Genomic DNA, 14,825 nt, shown 5'->3' with positions numbered 1-14,825 from the left:
CAGGTTGCTCAGCAGCATCAGCGGGCAGGAAGTGACCTGGTTCCTCCCAAATTCTGTCCTTTATAACCAGTGTTGCTTTACTGCTGATGCTGTTACATAGTTTTAATGTCACGTCACGGTCTCTCGTCTAACTCTTCTGTTCTTCTACCTGCAAACGATTGATGCAGTGATGTTTGGGACTGAGTGGTTTAAACACTCTGGGATCACTTCCATCATTAAGACACTCAGTTGTGGCCGGATGCACTGTTGATCCAGAAGCTCAGTGTCTGGCCGTCACACATCCTCGGTGCTTGACGCTCTGCTGGGACACCTTGAATCACTGTGTCGAATGCTTCTGTGGTCAAGACTGAGAAGGAGATGCCGCAGCCAGTGAAATTGTCGTACATTTGACAGAAAATCTAAAGATTTATACCACAACCTCCACGTGCGCCTCCTCTTTCTCAGTCATGGCCGTAAGTGTGTTTAGATCTCTGTGCTTTCTTGCATTCTGGAGATTCTGAAATGATCTTCGAGGCCTCACAGTTGGTGAACACTCACACGGTGCCTCCTGACGGCTACGATCAGGTCACTGAATCACCAGGAATGCCCTGTGACCTCCATCTGTAGTGTCTGTCTTCTATATTTGTTGCCATTGGCATCTCCCTACCCTGAAAACCATTACGTCCCGACATGGTAAAGTGTTTCCTGCCTCCCCCCAGGAAGCCCAGACCACTGTTGTTCACAACCCAGCTGACGGCACCAAGGTAAGGCCCCTTTCCTGCCAGCCACCGTTACCACCGGTGACTCTGGTTTCTCCTCTCTGCACTTTTATTGTGCACCGAATGTTGACTCAGCAAATCTGGACTATTTTGAACTGCTAATCCTGATGTTTTAGTGCTACAGAGCCTCACAACAGTTATCTACTTAGGTCTTATTATTAAAGTGAATCAATTCCAAATCAAAAAAGTTAAAAATATCACCTGATTTTTCTTATTTCTTTTTATATCAATATAACAAAAATTGGCAGAACATTATGCAGTCATGAAAGGTACATTATTATCCTAATAGTTGCAAAACTGAACACAGATCATGATTTTTGTTGTATACGTTACTAAACATATCATATATAGGTCTATTTAGAACCAAATTTTAGCTCTTCTGCTGCACACACTCTGTCTTCTATTTGGGATTTTTCCGGATTTTCTTGGGGAAACGATCACTTTAACACAGTCGCAGCTCGCTGCTCTGATTCTGGCGTCCTGGCTGGTTTGTGCTCCTGGGAGGGAGCCGTTCGTTTTGTCTGTCTGTCAGGTTGTCTCTGTGTCCGTATGAGTAAAATGTCCAACCATGTCCGACCAGAGCTCACTCCACCCACATTCCAAGCTGCCTGCCTGGCTCTCGCCCCCCTTTTTCCTGTGCGTCCACCCATTCCTTGTTGCTTGTCTCCATCTTTCAGGGCTCCACAGAGAGCTGCAACAACACAGAAGAGGAGGAGCTGAAAGGTAGGAAAGGTAAGGTCAGCTTCCATCTCTTCTGCATGCTAAAGTTTGTGCTTTTCAAACTGTATGATTAAACCAAAGGTTCTGATCTACTGGCCTTCTGTCAGGGGAAGAAATATATTAGAAGTCTCCATGAAGGAAAAAGCCTGAATGCATAAAAAATGATGATCTGAGTCAGAGGATGAAATCATGTGACTCAACAATATAAATAAAACATTGTGGTCTTTTAATAGGTGTGAGTCCCCTGGGAGGATTACACCCTTCCACTGGAACTGTTTATTTCTAAACCTCAGTTCCTTTGAGCCAGGCATCGTATTCTCTCTACATCTCATACAATAGAGGGATTTTGAGACCTGCAATCGTCTTTAAATATACTCGACTGCTGTTTTTTTTATTTAATAGGAAGGAATTAAGATTGCAAATAGCTCCTGATCTTCAGATGCCCCCTTTCTGATGAGTCTTTATTGATTTGACACCTTTATATCATTTTTAGGTTTCATAAATGTAGATTTGATTTGATCCTTTGTCTCTAAGGAGCTGCAAAATCTGTTTACTGCTGCCTGACACACATTTTGTCTGATCTATTGTGGTGTGTGAGTGTGTGTGTTTGTGTGAGTGAGATGAGCCTTGAGTGTTTTCAGGTGAATGAAGTAGGACAGAGCTGCGTTCAGCCTTCTAGAAAAGAGTTAATCTTGTTACTTAAGGCAGATTCCTGTGGCTTTAACAGGAATCTGCCTCATGCAGGATAATCGCTGATGACATGAGACGTTTTCTCTGGATTTCTTCGGAGGTTTTTTTCCAGAGGTTTTTTTCCAGAGTTTTTTTAAAAATGTATTTTATTTTTTCTTTTCAGTACAACTGAAGTGAGTTTTTTGATGTGCTGTTGGTAGATCTGGTGGCCTCCAGTGTGGCCTTTTACTCCTTTTACTTGGTGAACTCTGGCCTGGACACTGATGTGTAAAGCCCCTTAAAGGCTGCTGTTTTTGGAAAAATAGTGAGAAAAAGAGTGGTATTAAAATCAGCAACACTGGGCTCTTGGACCCCTGCTGCCGACCTCCCCCCTGAGTCAGTCACAGTTAACCTGGTTTACTGCTCAGCCATTAGCCCCCCCCCCCCCCCCCCAAAACATTAAATCTATTAAAACAAGACGCAGTGCTGCGCAGAAATGCAAACTTCTAGATCTGACTACAAAATTACAGCTGCTCTTCGTTCTTATGCTGCCACCTACTGGCCTTCCTCAGAAATGTAATTACATTTATTCAGCTTTTGAAACAAAATCATTTTTAATGATTTTTCAGCATTGACAAGTGCTATTTTGTTTCGTGGACCTCCCCATCCCCCGACACACACACACACACACACACACACACACACACACACACACACACACACACACACACACACACACACACACACACACACTAGCTCATGCCCCAGAATCTGGTCTGCTGCCCCTGTCGGTAGGGGGGGGAATTGCAGTAAAGTAAATACGAGGCAAGTCGTATTTATAAAGACTTCTAGGTGACCGCCCCAAGAGCCAGGATGGGAATATTAGAAGGTTCTTGAGGATGATTTATTTATTATTTATTAACAGACATAATCTGTCAGAATACACAGCCGTCATTTGGTGCGTGTGCGATGTGCCTTTAAATCATGAAGAAACTGGTTTTGCCAGGATTTCTCACTCACTTTTTCTTGTTTTATTATGATTGGCGAAGGAGAATTAAGATACACTTAAGATCAGTTATTGAATTATTCAATCAAACCTTTTTATAAGCATTAATTGGTCTTGTTTACTCGAGTAACACTGAGTGTCGTTCACTCATTAGTCTTATGTGCTCGGTTATTTTTTTACAGCTCGTAAACAGGAGATAATAAAGATGACGGAGCAGCTGATTGAAGCCATCAACAATGGCGATTTTGATGCTTATACGTAAGTCTGCACATTTAAAGATATTTTAAAAGAAAAAAAACCTCCAACATCATAAATATCTGCTGCCTCCTGCACAGAATAATCATAATTTCAGGCTGTAAATGGTTGGTTCAATTAGAACTGTGCAGTTTTGTCGGGGAATTATGTTCTTTTTTGATTATTTGCAGATAGGAATGTGATACAGCAGAAGATACACCGTCAATCTTCCCTCTGTTTGTGTGTGACAGGAGAATCTGTGACCCGGGACTGACCTCGTTCGAGCCTGAGTCTCTGGGAAACCTGGTGGAGGGCATGGACTTTCACAAGTTCTACTTCGAGAACTGTGAGCTGCTTCTTGGTGTTTTATGTGTTTTCTGTTCAATGTGCTTGATTTGACGAACAGTTCTGTGCATGTTTCACCCCCGCAGTGTTGAGTAAAAACAGCAAGCCCGTGCACACCACCATCCTCAACCCTCACGTCCACCTGATCGGCGAGGACGCTGCCTGCATAGCGTACATCCGCCTGACGCAGTACATGGACGCCCAGGGCCGGCCGCGCTCCTGCCAGTCGGAGGAAACGCGTGTGTGGCAGCGTCGTGATGCCAAATGGCTCAATGTACACTTCCACTGCTCAGGAGCACCGGCCGCACCACTGCAGTGAGAGGGCCTCGTGGGCCCAGGTAGGAGAATGTCCCCCAGATTTATCACCTTGTTTTGCTCTCGTTTAAACTAGTCCTGCTTCAGATGGTCAGGGGTGGGCGTGGCCTGTCCTCTTCAGTTATTAATGCTGAAGCCAACATCTTCCTTCTTTTCCAGCTTTGCCTGAACTCTGGAGCTGTTTGGAGCATTTATTGGCTGTGGTGGATTTGGTGCCAGGAACCTGGCTGAGAGGAGCCTGTTGGGCAAGTTTTAAAACTCAAATGTGGAGAAAACACCTTCTGAAGTGAAGTAAAGACGGGGACACACACGAGCATATTCTAAAGGCCTGTTTGAATGAGGGACAACAGCGGCGGAAGCCCGATCTGGTCCAACCCCAGCTTGACGCTGGTGCTGAAGCTGCTGGTCCTGCAGATGGTGCATGTTTCTGCTGGTGACACTGTGGTGGTCCTGTTTCCTGTCCTCCTCACTCAGCCTTTTAAAAACACCCTTGTTCTGTCTGCTGTCTGGAAAAGTATTAATATAAGAAAATAGATGGAATAACTATTAACAGTAGAACATGTACACTTCACACTTCATTAATGGGACTCGGAGAGGTTTAAATGATTTTTTTTTTTTTTTTTAAAATTTTGCTCAACTCTTAATTTCTAATGGTCGGACTCTTTTTGTTTAAAGGCATCATTTTTAATCAAATTGTATTTAATGGAAATGTGTATATAGATAATTTATGGAAGCATAGGTTATTTGTGTTTTTGGGGGTTAGGAAATTGACAGTTTAGGTGTAAACGTTTCTGGTTTCTCACACGCGCACACACACAGACACACACTCAAGATTCAAACACATGGCGGCTCAATTTGATGTGTTTCTCGTGAAACACCAGGTGGCGCCGTCAGTCGATTTCCTGCTCTGTACGCATGGGCGCACTCGGCCAAATCTCTGTGGATTCCTACCTTCTGTTTTCATGGTGAAGCATGCGTTAGTGTCTCCGGCGGCCTGTACTGCCCTTACACAGACACGTGGACCCGACGCTGAAGTCTTTGCTCTCCCGAGGGAGCGAAGCTCTCTCACTTTGGGACGTGCTCGCCCAAAGCTCCCCCCGTCCTGCTTCCTTCACCCCTGCCCTCCACGTCCGCCAGTCTTGTTGTTTCAGAACCACGATGGTGTCGGTGATGTCCGTCTCCTGTTCTGGCTGTTCTTTATAAACTGTGTGTTGTCTGTCTTGGCTTGCTGTTCTTCAGTGTAAAGTCCTGGTGATGTCTAACAAAAGCATGTTTTAAAAGGTTTTGAGCTAAAGGGGGGCACCAGGGCTGTGGGACCCCTGCAGTTGTCTGGTCCCTGTAAGATTCTGTTGTAAGTGTTGTGTTGGTGTTTCGATGTTCTATTATTATCAGTTGTGTGAGCAGCAGCTACAGAACGATATTATCGAAGTTTGCACACGAGAGACAAAGATCCCATTAAAAAAGCTTTTAAACGGAATCTAACAGCGGTCAAACGTCCGCATGACTCCAGCAGAGGGGTGAGGTCTGCTCTGAAGACCTCTGAAATCACATATCACACAACATATCGCATCTTTGCACGCTCACAGCCGCGCCGAGTCACGTGACACATCTGCCATGCCCTCACAACTGCACAAGCATGAAGATCCCACGATGCACTCGACTTCTGTCTTTTTGTGCACGCCCATGGGGCTGTTAAAAGTTGTGGATGTTGTAGACTTTCTAAATTCCACTGTCGCATTATGTCATCTCCCCAAATCTGCCATCGCGAATTCAGAATCTTGCCTGCAATTGTGTTATTGAAATGAGGCATTCATTTGTGCTTGATTGACATGTGGTAACCCCCTCCCATGCCCAAATTTATCTGGGTCACTCCAGCTGTTGGACTGTTACTTTGCTGTGATGTCACTCTTACGTAGTCAGCAAAATTTTATGCAAAAAAGACATTTCTCTTTAGACATACAGATGTGGTAGTGTTTCTCAATATGGAGGCAAATTATGCAGACATATTTTTGATATGTTGGAACGTGCGTGCGTGTGTGTGTCTGCCACAGGAAGCAGCCTTAGTAACAGTCAGAGAACATTTTTTATTTGCATATTTAACCCACTTCAATGTGCATTCACGTTGAATTTGGGTGCACAGTCTTGTTTTAAAGTGTGCCCAGAACGTTTAGAGAATTAAACATTTTTGATGTTTGTGGGAACACTAGAGGGACCTCACTGCTCCGCTGAAGCCTACGTAGAAGGTAGAATTTGAACTTTGCAGGTCTCTGATTTGACTCATTGCCCAAACTGGGACCAAATATGTTGATTTCATAGATTGGCTTGATGGCACTAATGACCTAAAAAAGAAAACCAGCTCACAGGAGATGTCTAGTTTTCTTCGTATATCTTTGTTTGTTGCGGGTGAAGTGGACGTGGTGAACTCTACAGAGGGCAAAAACGATCCTTGAAATGCTTTAAAGTGCTGAAAAAGGCAAATCGCAGCACGGCAGTACAATATATGCAGTTTTACAAATGAAAGAAATATGCATGTTTACTTTCTGCTCAGTTATCACGGTTGACTTGATACAGAAATGGAAACCTGTTACTTGCATCTTTGAGGTTCTGAAATGCTCCGACTGAGCTGATCAGACACTCACATTCGCAAAGCCTGAGCTTGTGTTAAATTTATTGCATTGTAACTTTATAATAAAAGGGGCTATGTGTGTCTGTTATGAATTAAAATTGGATGCTGGAGTTTTGCATGATTATTTAATAAAAACCATCTGTTAAAAATAAGTTCCTTGTTTTGTGTATGTGCTTAAGAATAAAAACACCGGCATGCAGTTGCTATGGTTGATTTCAGATGTGATTACTTATCACTTGCTACTGTTGCATAAACGGTCATATAGATATTTTCTCTGTGGATTTTTATAAACTAAAGCCACCATGACCACTCGCCACTAGGGGGCACTAAAGGTCACTTTTAAAAAAACAATCGCTCTCTTTTGTAACTTTTTTTTGAGGCATTAACTTTAAGGATTTGTCCCCAAATATCTGAATAAACATACCAGCTGGGTGAAATATACTGAACTTCATTACACTGGAAAATAAGACAGAACTAAGATCTAATGTACAGCTTTGTTTATTTCATCCCAGGTTCAAGCATGCACCTTCACTTGAAGATGAACACTTCCTGTGACTATTCAGTAAAGACAAACGCATCACGCAGCAGTCTGAATTTTAATTACATTAAGAATTCGTGGAAAAAGGAAAAATGTCACCATCATGTTCATTAACACAGCAACAGGAATCTGCACGTGCTGGATGTGCAGTATAGTTAACCAGTCAGATTTCAGAACTATTAAGGAAATCCTAATGAAGAGTAAGAAACACTGTAATGTATGAAGTTACTGAACTGTAGTTGTGCTTTTCCATTTAACAGCAGGATGGGAACAGAGGAAGTTTAATGAATCTGACTAGTCTAGAGAAGCGTGTGTTTAAGGGTGCGTGGTGCTCAAATGTAACCTGGAAAACTCCCACAACAACCCCAACTCGCACAAGTTTCAGGCATGATTGACAGGCAACAGATGCCAATCACATAGCAGCCATGGCTTCCTCTCCAAATCCATTTGGCATCCTGGTGAGTGAAATCCCCACTAAACACTGTCCTCCTCTGTGATTGGATAAAGGAAGTGGGGCGTTTGGCTGATTGCTTCATGCAGATTGGGGTTTTTTTTTTAGTCTGACTGCAGGTTGTGTTGGAAATGTTTGATGTCGACATGCTTTAAGCTGTATTATCCAAGCCTGGATGGCATCTCTGTGCCTGTTGTCCATTTAAAAAAGGTCACGTCAGACTATGGCATTGTGCAGAAGATGGTCCATCTGACTCTGTTGCACAGAAGATCCAAAACTGAGCCTGTCAGGGTGAAGATCATCCTTCTGACTGTCGCGTGAACATCGGCACTTTAATGCAACATCCTTTCTGACCGGTCCACATCAAAAGGGCCATCACAACAAAGGGTGAGAGGCAACAGGATCTGCCACAGCACTGGTCTTCACCAAAAACTACCACCCAAACACTAGTATTGTTCTGGCGTTTCCTTGATTCAAGGAAGGAAAACAAAACAGAGAAGGGTGCCACTTTTCTCTACTGAAGGGTCTTGGTTTGAAAAAAAAATTATACAATCCGTTTCCCCACTGTAGACGGTCTTAGCAGATTAACTCTACTCGGCTTCAGACACAGCTCCAAGGCCACCTTTCTGAGTTCCAGGTAAGCAGATAGGAGAGAGATTAGAAAAAGATTAAAGAATACAGAAGCTAAAAGTCAAGAGAAGATATAAGGTTAAAAGTCAGAAACGGTCAAACTGTGTGTGTAGGAAATGGGAGACAGAAGCAACGAGCCAGGATCTACATGCATCATCGGTGGAACGGCAGTGGGGAGGAAACTTAGTGTTACACCAAAACCATGCAGCAGCACCAAAGAGCCTGGGAACGTTCAAGAGCTCATCAATTTAACAGAAACTTTTCTCATTAGCGTAGCGGAGAACACCAGCTCGTGAACCTCACTGATGAGCGTCATGAAAATGTTCAGGGGACACAAAGCAGAGCAGCACCGGTCCACTCTGAAGCGGGACATGCAGACCGGCGTCCTGCCGGCCTCAAAACAGGCGTTTGGCGCCACGGGGAAGGAGGGGTGACAAACAGGAGCGTGGGGAGGGAGGAGCAAGTGCACAGCAGGATGGATGACATCTGTTACACCATGTTTCAGGTTCCCATGGAGACAAGGACCGACGCCCCCAACCCCCTTCCTATTCCTCCCCGCTCGTGCAGCTCACACTCACCACGCACGCACGGCATGGTAGCAGACAGACGAGGGCGCGGGCAGGGTTCAGCAGCTTTGCTGCAGCTCCCCACTCTTGCTTTTTGACTTTCTGCCCTCCACATCTGTAGGATAAAGGCAATGTTTACATTACACCAGGACAGGAAAACAGTTTGTTTACTTCATATGCATATAGAGCAGATTAAGATAAATACAATAACTTCAAAATCAAAAGCAGAAATAAATAAGGAGACAGAGGCGACAGTAGTAGGACTAGTATTGGCACGTAAAGTAGTGCTCGTCTTCAATTATAACTTAGTCGTGACAACAAACTGTACAAGCTGTCAGTATAAAATATCAGATCATCCAGTCTGAGAACAATTCAAGAAACAATGCAACTTCATTCGCACCAATCTGACCACTGAAACGGATCAAATTCCAATTTTCAATTCCTGTTTTCAGGACTCGGTAACCAACAGCTTAAACCATCACTTATTTCAGATGAGTTATGAATGAAGCTTCATTATTTCATCACCACCACCAGAACAAATAACTTTTTAAAAAACAAAGTGTAATATGAAACACCCTTACAACAACAAAAAAAATCCCAAAACAAAAATCCCCTGTTAAACATTAAAACGACCAAAAGAAAAGAAAACATGACCATTTTGACCTCTGGGATCAAAATGGGACAGTTTACAGCTGTCAAAGCAGTAGGTGATGATGTAAAGGGGTGTGAACACAGAATGACTGAACCTTAAATGCGATGCTTTGTCCCCATTAGAGTTAGTAGATGTACTGCATCACCCCATTAAAGCTGATAAATCAAGATAATAATTAGGACAAAAGAACATGGCAGGAAAAAAAAAAAATCACCAAAAAACAGGAGCATGAAAGATACACCAAAAAGGTAAACAGTGCTCTGATAAATACATGCAGAGGAGGAGAAGCTGTTGTTGAACCACCTCATCAGTAACGTCTGGAAGAACCATCACACACAGCCGTACTCGTACCAGAGAGACTGAGCGTCCTCTGGGTTCACCACCTGCTCTGAATTATTTACACCAATGTTCTCAGTAAGAATGGCAGGACTGGACCTCATCTGACCATTTGTTTGGTTGTGTGGGGCCTGGTTTGGGATGGAAATATGGCTGTGTGTGGAAGGTGGATGCGATTTGTTTGTAACGGGAGGCCCGCTAATGTTGCTGACTAGGGTAGGATTTAGAGACAAGAACGGTAGGTTTTTGTCTGCTGACTCGCTAAAAATGGAGTCCATGAACACGGACTCCAAGGTGAAAGAAGGGCCGAGGAAAGACTCAAGGGAGAGGTCGGGATCCTCCAAGGTACTGCAAGGCAGGCTGAGTGACTTGGGTAGAGGGTTGGTGGTGGTGGTGGTGGTGGTTAGGGGCATCTTTAGGGTGCTGCTGTTGGAGTGGTACTCACTGGATGAGGGCTGGGAGCGGAGCCCAGCCTTTTTTGACACCGGGGGAGGAACACCATCCACTGACACAGGCTGCCTGTTGTCCTTAGAGAGCATGTCGTGGATACTGGTGCGCCGTGTGGAACCCTCGGCGGTGGAGATGACACTACTGGCCCTGGGGAGCGTGGAGGATGCAGAATCCAGACGTTCAGACACAGACGTGGCCTTTCCCTGCGAAGACAGGCTGGAGCGGATCGGGACGGAGCCTCTCACTCGAGTGCTTTCTGCCTTTCGCAGGCTCGGACGGCCCGGTTGTCCGGTAGATCTCGGTGGACGCTCGGAGCTGACAGGTGTGGCTCTCCCACTGGAAGAGCGCAATATACCACGAGTCTTTGTTGTGGAGCGTTCTTTCTGAACGTGCTCAGACGAGGTAGAGAGGCGAGGGGAGTCCACGGTAAGATTCTCCTGACTGCCAGACTGCAGAAACGGGGAGATAAACGGCATCAATGCGCAGAACAGCAAACAGATCATATGATATTTATTGTCAACATCAACAAAACGCATGAGGTGCGCTTGTGTTCACCTCTGTGGGATCAATCCCCTCATCCAGGAACTGCTGCAGGGACAGCACCTCACCACTGCGGCACTGGGTGGGGCTGCTTGCGTTAGTGTTCGGCTCGAGGGACTTGCGCAGCTGCAGGGGGCTCTGATGGGAGGACCGCGAGGACTGCTGGATGGGGCTACTGCCGCTGCTGGACCACACCTCCTGGTCTAAACTCAGGCTGAACTCTCCGCTGCTCTCACTCTGTGGCCTGCTATGGCTGCCATTCAGCGTCCCTGTTCAAGGATTTTTTTTAATCATTAGACAGTAAAAGTAGCCTGTAACCACTGACATTTTCTGCACAAAGCAGCACTCAAATAATAAACCACCATTACACTGCACCAAGAGCAAAAAAATATTAATATAACAAGCAGAATATAACTGATTATATCAGATTTTACTTTATTGAGGGCAAAAAAATAAATAAAAGAAGGAAAAGCGCAAAAATGTTAACAGGAGGATGAGGTGCGATGGGGTAGAGAAGCATACCTTTGCCCTCCAAAGGAGAAGTGAGGTGGGAGTTATTGTTACTATTACTACTGGGGGTCCTGTTGCTATGGAGACTGGAGGGTCTGGAGGCTGGGGAAGGGACAAAAGGGTACACACACACACACACTGAGGATATACGAACTTAGCATCCATATTATCATGCACAAACAGACCAACGCATAGGTGCATGTTTCTAATGTGACAGAACGTCTCCTGCTGGGGCAGCAGATGGCACATGCCAGTCAGAGGAGCAGGAAAAGCAGCCTGATGCCAAACTGTAGCTCCAATCTGTCAAATCAAAGGAGGAGCTGATGCAGTGGAGGAGTAGCTCAATACAAAGCCCAACCCAGCTCAGAGAGAGAGAAACCGAGACAATAGTGACCAACAGAGCACCGAATTGTAAGTGAATTAATAAAGAAGACATGGGGAGACGTGCTTTGTGTTTAGCTGCAGAAAAATAGTCCAAGAAAAAAGGATGAAAAGAACCCCTTCTTTCACATTAACTTTAAACATAACTGAATGGATTAATTGATATTAATTATAATAATAATAAACAGACAATGGGAACAAATGCCCATCGTCGCCCTTCACACAGGAATTCAGTGCCAAGTTGTGGTCACTTACTACAGATGTTACACGGAACTCTGCACATAACGCCCAGCTCAACGGGAGGACACTGAGCTGGAGCACTGCTATGCCCCTGCAGGCCTAATGAAACACACATATACACACGACTCAACACACCCTGGTTGTTACATATGGAACCACAATACTTAATAATGCTGGACACTGCAACAAACAGTGTTTCTGCAGAACTACTGAGATGATAAGAATAATAAGCATCCATGGACCATGATGCCATTATTACGCTGTACCGCTGAAGAGAACTTGCAAAAATAAGTAGCATTTTTGCATTCTGGCAATTAATAATTAAGTATTAGTGTCTGTACCTGTTAACCTGAGGGTGACAATCTACTCTGGTTCCAAGTAGTAATGACTCTGACACGTGATTACAGTAGCGTGACACAGAAGTGATGAGGAGTTGCTTCCTGGTTGGAGATTAACAGCCCTGGATAACATCCTAAAGCCTGAATTAGAGTGAATCCTACTTTCAATAGTGGATGATCACTGAAATGGGCCCTTGCTCTCCATTAAAACCAGAGACATCAGGATTAATCAAAGAAGGAATGCAGGAAAGCAGCCTAGAGACCAACATTAGGACATGACCCGCTTTTGAGGTGGTGTCAGGGGGGCTTCCAGTCCTGTCACATGGTTCTAATTTCTGATGTAGTTGATCCAGTAGTAGTGTAGTCATGGAGGCTAAAACATTACTGTTGATGGCATGTCTTACCTTGATTCTTTGAGTCATCTAACGAGCCAACAACATTCTCACAGGAAGCATTTTCTGTGATACAGAAACAGATGTTGGTTTGTCACCAAGACATTTCCCAAGCATTTCCCCCTTCTTAATTAAACCAACAAGCATTCTAACCTTTGACCTGAAGCCTGAGTTTGGCTCTGCTGTGCCCTGCGCTCGGCAGGGTGAGGGCAGCATTGTCGATGGCGTTGGTGGATAAAGCCAGTTCCTTCATGCGTTGCCCGCTGCGCCTGCTGCACCCTGTAATGCCAACGTCTCCAGCTGCAGCGCCATCAAGGTTTTCAGAGCTTCCTGCCCACTGAGCTGAAGAACCGCCTGCAAGTGCCATGGTCTGCAGCAGATCGTTCATGGCTGAATGGATCAGCAGAAGAATAAACATTTGTAAGTCAAAGAATCTAATCTTTTGATTTACAGTCGCTCAATGATGCAAATGACTGAAGGAAATACAGCCAACTCATGAAAGTTTTGAAATATGACAATCAACTGACCAGACTTCTTTGTATGAAAATAACCTACATTCTTAATCTAAATATTATACAGAAAATCAAGCAGTTTTTTTTTTCTTTCAAAACTCATTGCATGAGCAGAGATCTTAAAAGATTCAAACAAGCTTGTAGTGTATAAAGACAGAAGCAGCTTGATACAATGACCTTCACTTGACACTCATCCAATGAGGCCACTGTCTTTACACACTTTAACTGCACTGTATGAAATGGTGGAAATGCATGAAGACATGCAGAGCTGCTGTAAGCACCAGCAGTGCTGCACACACATAACGGGAGGCAGGATGAGAGTGAGAGTACTCCATGTCAGTAGAATAAGGTCTGAAATGCAGCACAGAGACAGATATAGAGATAAGAGAGAAGAGAAGCTAGGCTCCATTTCAAATCCTCCATGGAGTGTGCAAAAGGTGGTAATCCGGCGGCTGGTGATTGTCTTTTTACATGCTGTAATCAAATATGGGAGCAAACCCAAAACACAGGCTCTTGAAAGGCATTCTCTCCCACTGAGACACACCCTCACACAGACAAATAAACAGTCTTTCATTCTAGCTCCACTCACACACAAAAAGAAACATCACAGCAGATAAAAAAGCTGCCCAATAATTTGCCTATTGAAAAGGAGCTTTGACGATCACTTGAGTGAAGAAATGATATGTAGATGTGCTGATGTAGATGAAAATAAGGGACACAGTTCTCACACTATATCACACAATAGCAGGTGGATCCAAAAGTGGGATCTACAATTGTATTATACATTATTTAATTTCTTTATCAATTTTTACTTGGATGAAAAACTAGCAAACAGAATAAAGTGAGACTGCAAGCCGACAAAAGCCAAGAGTGGAGCCAACAAGTACGTTTAGGCAGCAGACACAAGGCAGAGGAGGTGATGGAGGTGGGGAACTTACTACAATAATTTAGGACGAGGTCACTGACATCATCTGTTACAGTACGAAGGTGTTTATTCTATCATCTGTTTTACTAAATGAAATGTTCAGACATTCGTAAAAAAGATTTAGGAAACAGATAATTATTTAAAAAATGACTTTAACTTGAGTTTAAGCAATGTGGCAAAATCCTGAAATAGTTACTTACACACTCTCATACTGTAAGTCTGATGAAAGCAGTGACTTTTCCTTTGTAATGTCTCCAGAATAATACAATGAGAGGGAGCGGAGAAAATGGAAGTTTAGCATGACGGCTATCGGTGATCTTACACATGGAGCGCCGGTAGATGGCCTTGGCCTTGTCTTTGTCCTCGGATCTGTTCCTCATGAAAGGCAACCTTTTAATAGCTGTCAAAGCGCAGCCAAAGACAAACCAGGGGGAAAGACGACAGAACAAGCCCAAGAGAGGTGGAGGAAAAGAAATCAAAAGAAAAAGAAGGGAAGAACAAAGGGGTATGGTTAATGTTGTCACCAAAAGAAACAGGGAAGAGATGCAGAAAGCACTGACCTCCTGAACAGACACATGAAGTCAACAATACATTACAACACAAACAACAATGGTGTACACTTCACTCGTGGGTTTGTTATGACGAGGGCTTCTGCACTGACTTGAATTTATTTCATTTGCCCTTTTCTGAG

At 44.1% G+C, this 14,825-nt stretch overlaps 2 protein-coding genes across 24 annotated transcripts in view; one reads left to right on the top strand and one right to left on the bottom strand.

The window, feature by feature from the left end:
- Nucleotides 1-6,825, top strand: part of camk2g2 (calcium/calmodulin-dependent protein kinase (CaM kinase) II gamma 2) — a 28,005-nt gene extending 21,180 nt beyond the window's left edge. For 8 of the 15 annotated variants that reach the window (XM_057048464.1, XM_057048467.1, XM_057048465.1 and 5 more), the window contains 6 exons: nucleotides 699-743; nucleotides 1,436-1,490; nucleotides 3,336-3,411; nucleotides 3,639-3,733; nucleotides 3,819-4,070; nucleotides 4,207-6,825. In XM_057048464.1, coding sequence (XP_056904444.1) covers nucleotides 699-743; nucleotides 1,436-1,490; nucleotides 3,336-3,411; nucleotides 3,639-3,733; nucleotides 3,819-4,051 — 504 coding nt within the window. In that variant the 3' untranslated portion in view covers nucleotides 4,052-4,070; nucleotides 4,207-6,825. The remainder of the gene's footprint in view (nucleotides 1-698; nucleotides 744-1,435; nucleotides 1,491-3,335; nucleotides 3,412-3,638; nucleotides 3,734-3,818; nucleotides 4,071-4,206) is intronic. The other 7 variants (XM_057048466.1, XM_057048469.1, XM_057048474.1 and 4 more) reach the window with 1 other exon arrangement.
- Nucleotides 6,826-7,155: 330 nt separating this feature from the next.
- The window catches only part of ccdc88ab (coiled-coil domain containing 88Ab), a 38,206-nt gene continuing 30,536 nt past the window's right edge, over nucleotides 7,156-14,825 (bottom strand). For 2 of the 9 annotated variants that reach the window (XM_057048455.1, XM_057048456.1), the window contains 7 exons: nucleotides 14,457-14,534; nucleotides 12,851-13,087; nucleotides 12,710-12,763; nucleotides 11,983-12,066; nucleotides 11,359-11,448; nucleotides 10,852-11,105; nucleotides 7,156-10,745 (listed from right to left, as the gene is read on the bottom strand). In XM_057048455.1, the coding sequence (XP_056904435.1) occupies nucleotides 9,840-10,745; nucleotides 10,852-11,105; nucleotides 11,359-11,448; nucleotides 11,983-12,066; nucleotides 12,710-12,763; nucleotides 12,851-13,087; nucleotides 14,457-14,534 (1,703 nt within the window). In that variant the 3' untranslated portion in view covers nucleotides 7,156-9,839. The remainder of the gene's footprint in view (nucleotides 10,746-10,851; nucleotides 11,106-11,358; nucleotides 11,449-11,982; nucleotides 12,067-12,709; nucleotides 12,764-12,850; nucleotides 13,088-14,456; nucleotides 14,535-14,825) is intronic. The other 7 variants (XM_057048458.1, XM_057048461.1, XM_057048463.1 and 4 more) reach the window with 6 other exon arrangements.

The sequence above is a fragment of the Takifugu flavidus genome, chromosome 11, assembly GCF_003711565.1.
Source record: "Takifugu flavidus isolate HTHZ2018 chromosome 11, ASM371156v2, whole genome shotgun sequence".
NCBI lineage: Eukaryota > Metazoa > Chordata > Actinopteri > Tetraodontiformes > Tetraodontidae > Takifugu > Takifugu flavidus.
The sequence above is the reverse complement of the archived record's forward strand: the minus strand, read 5'-3'. Positions and strand labels throughout refer to the sequence as shown.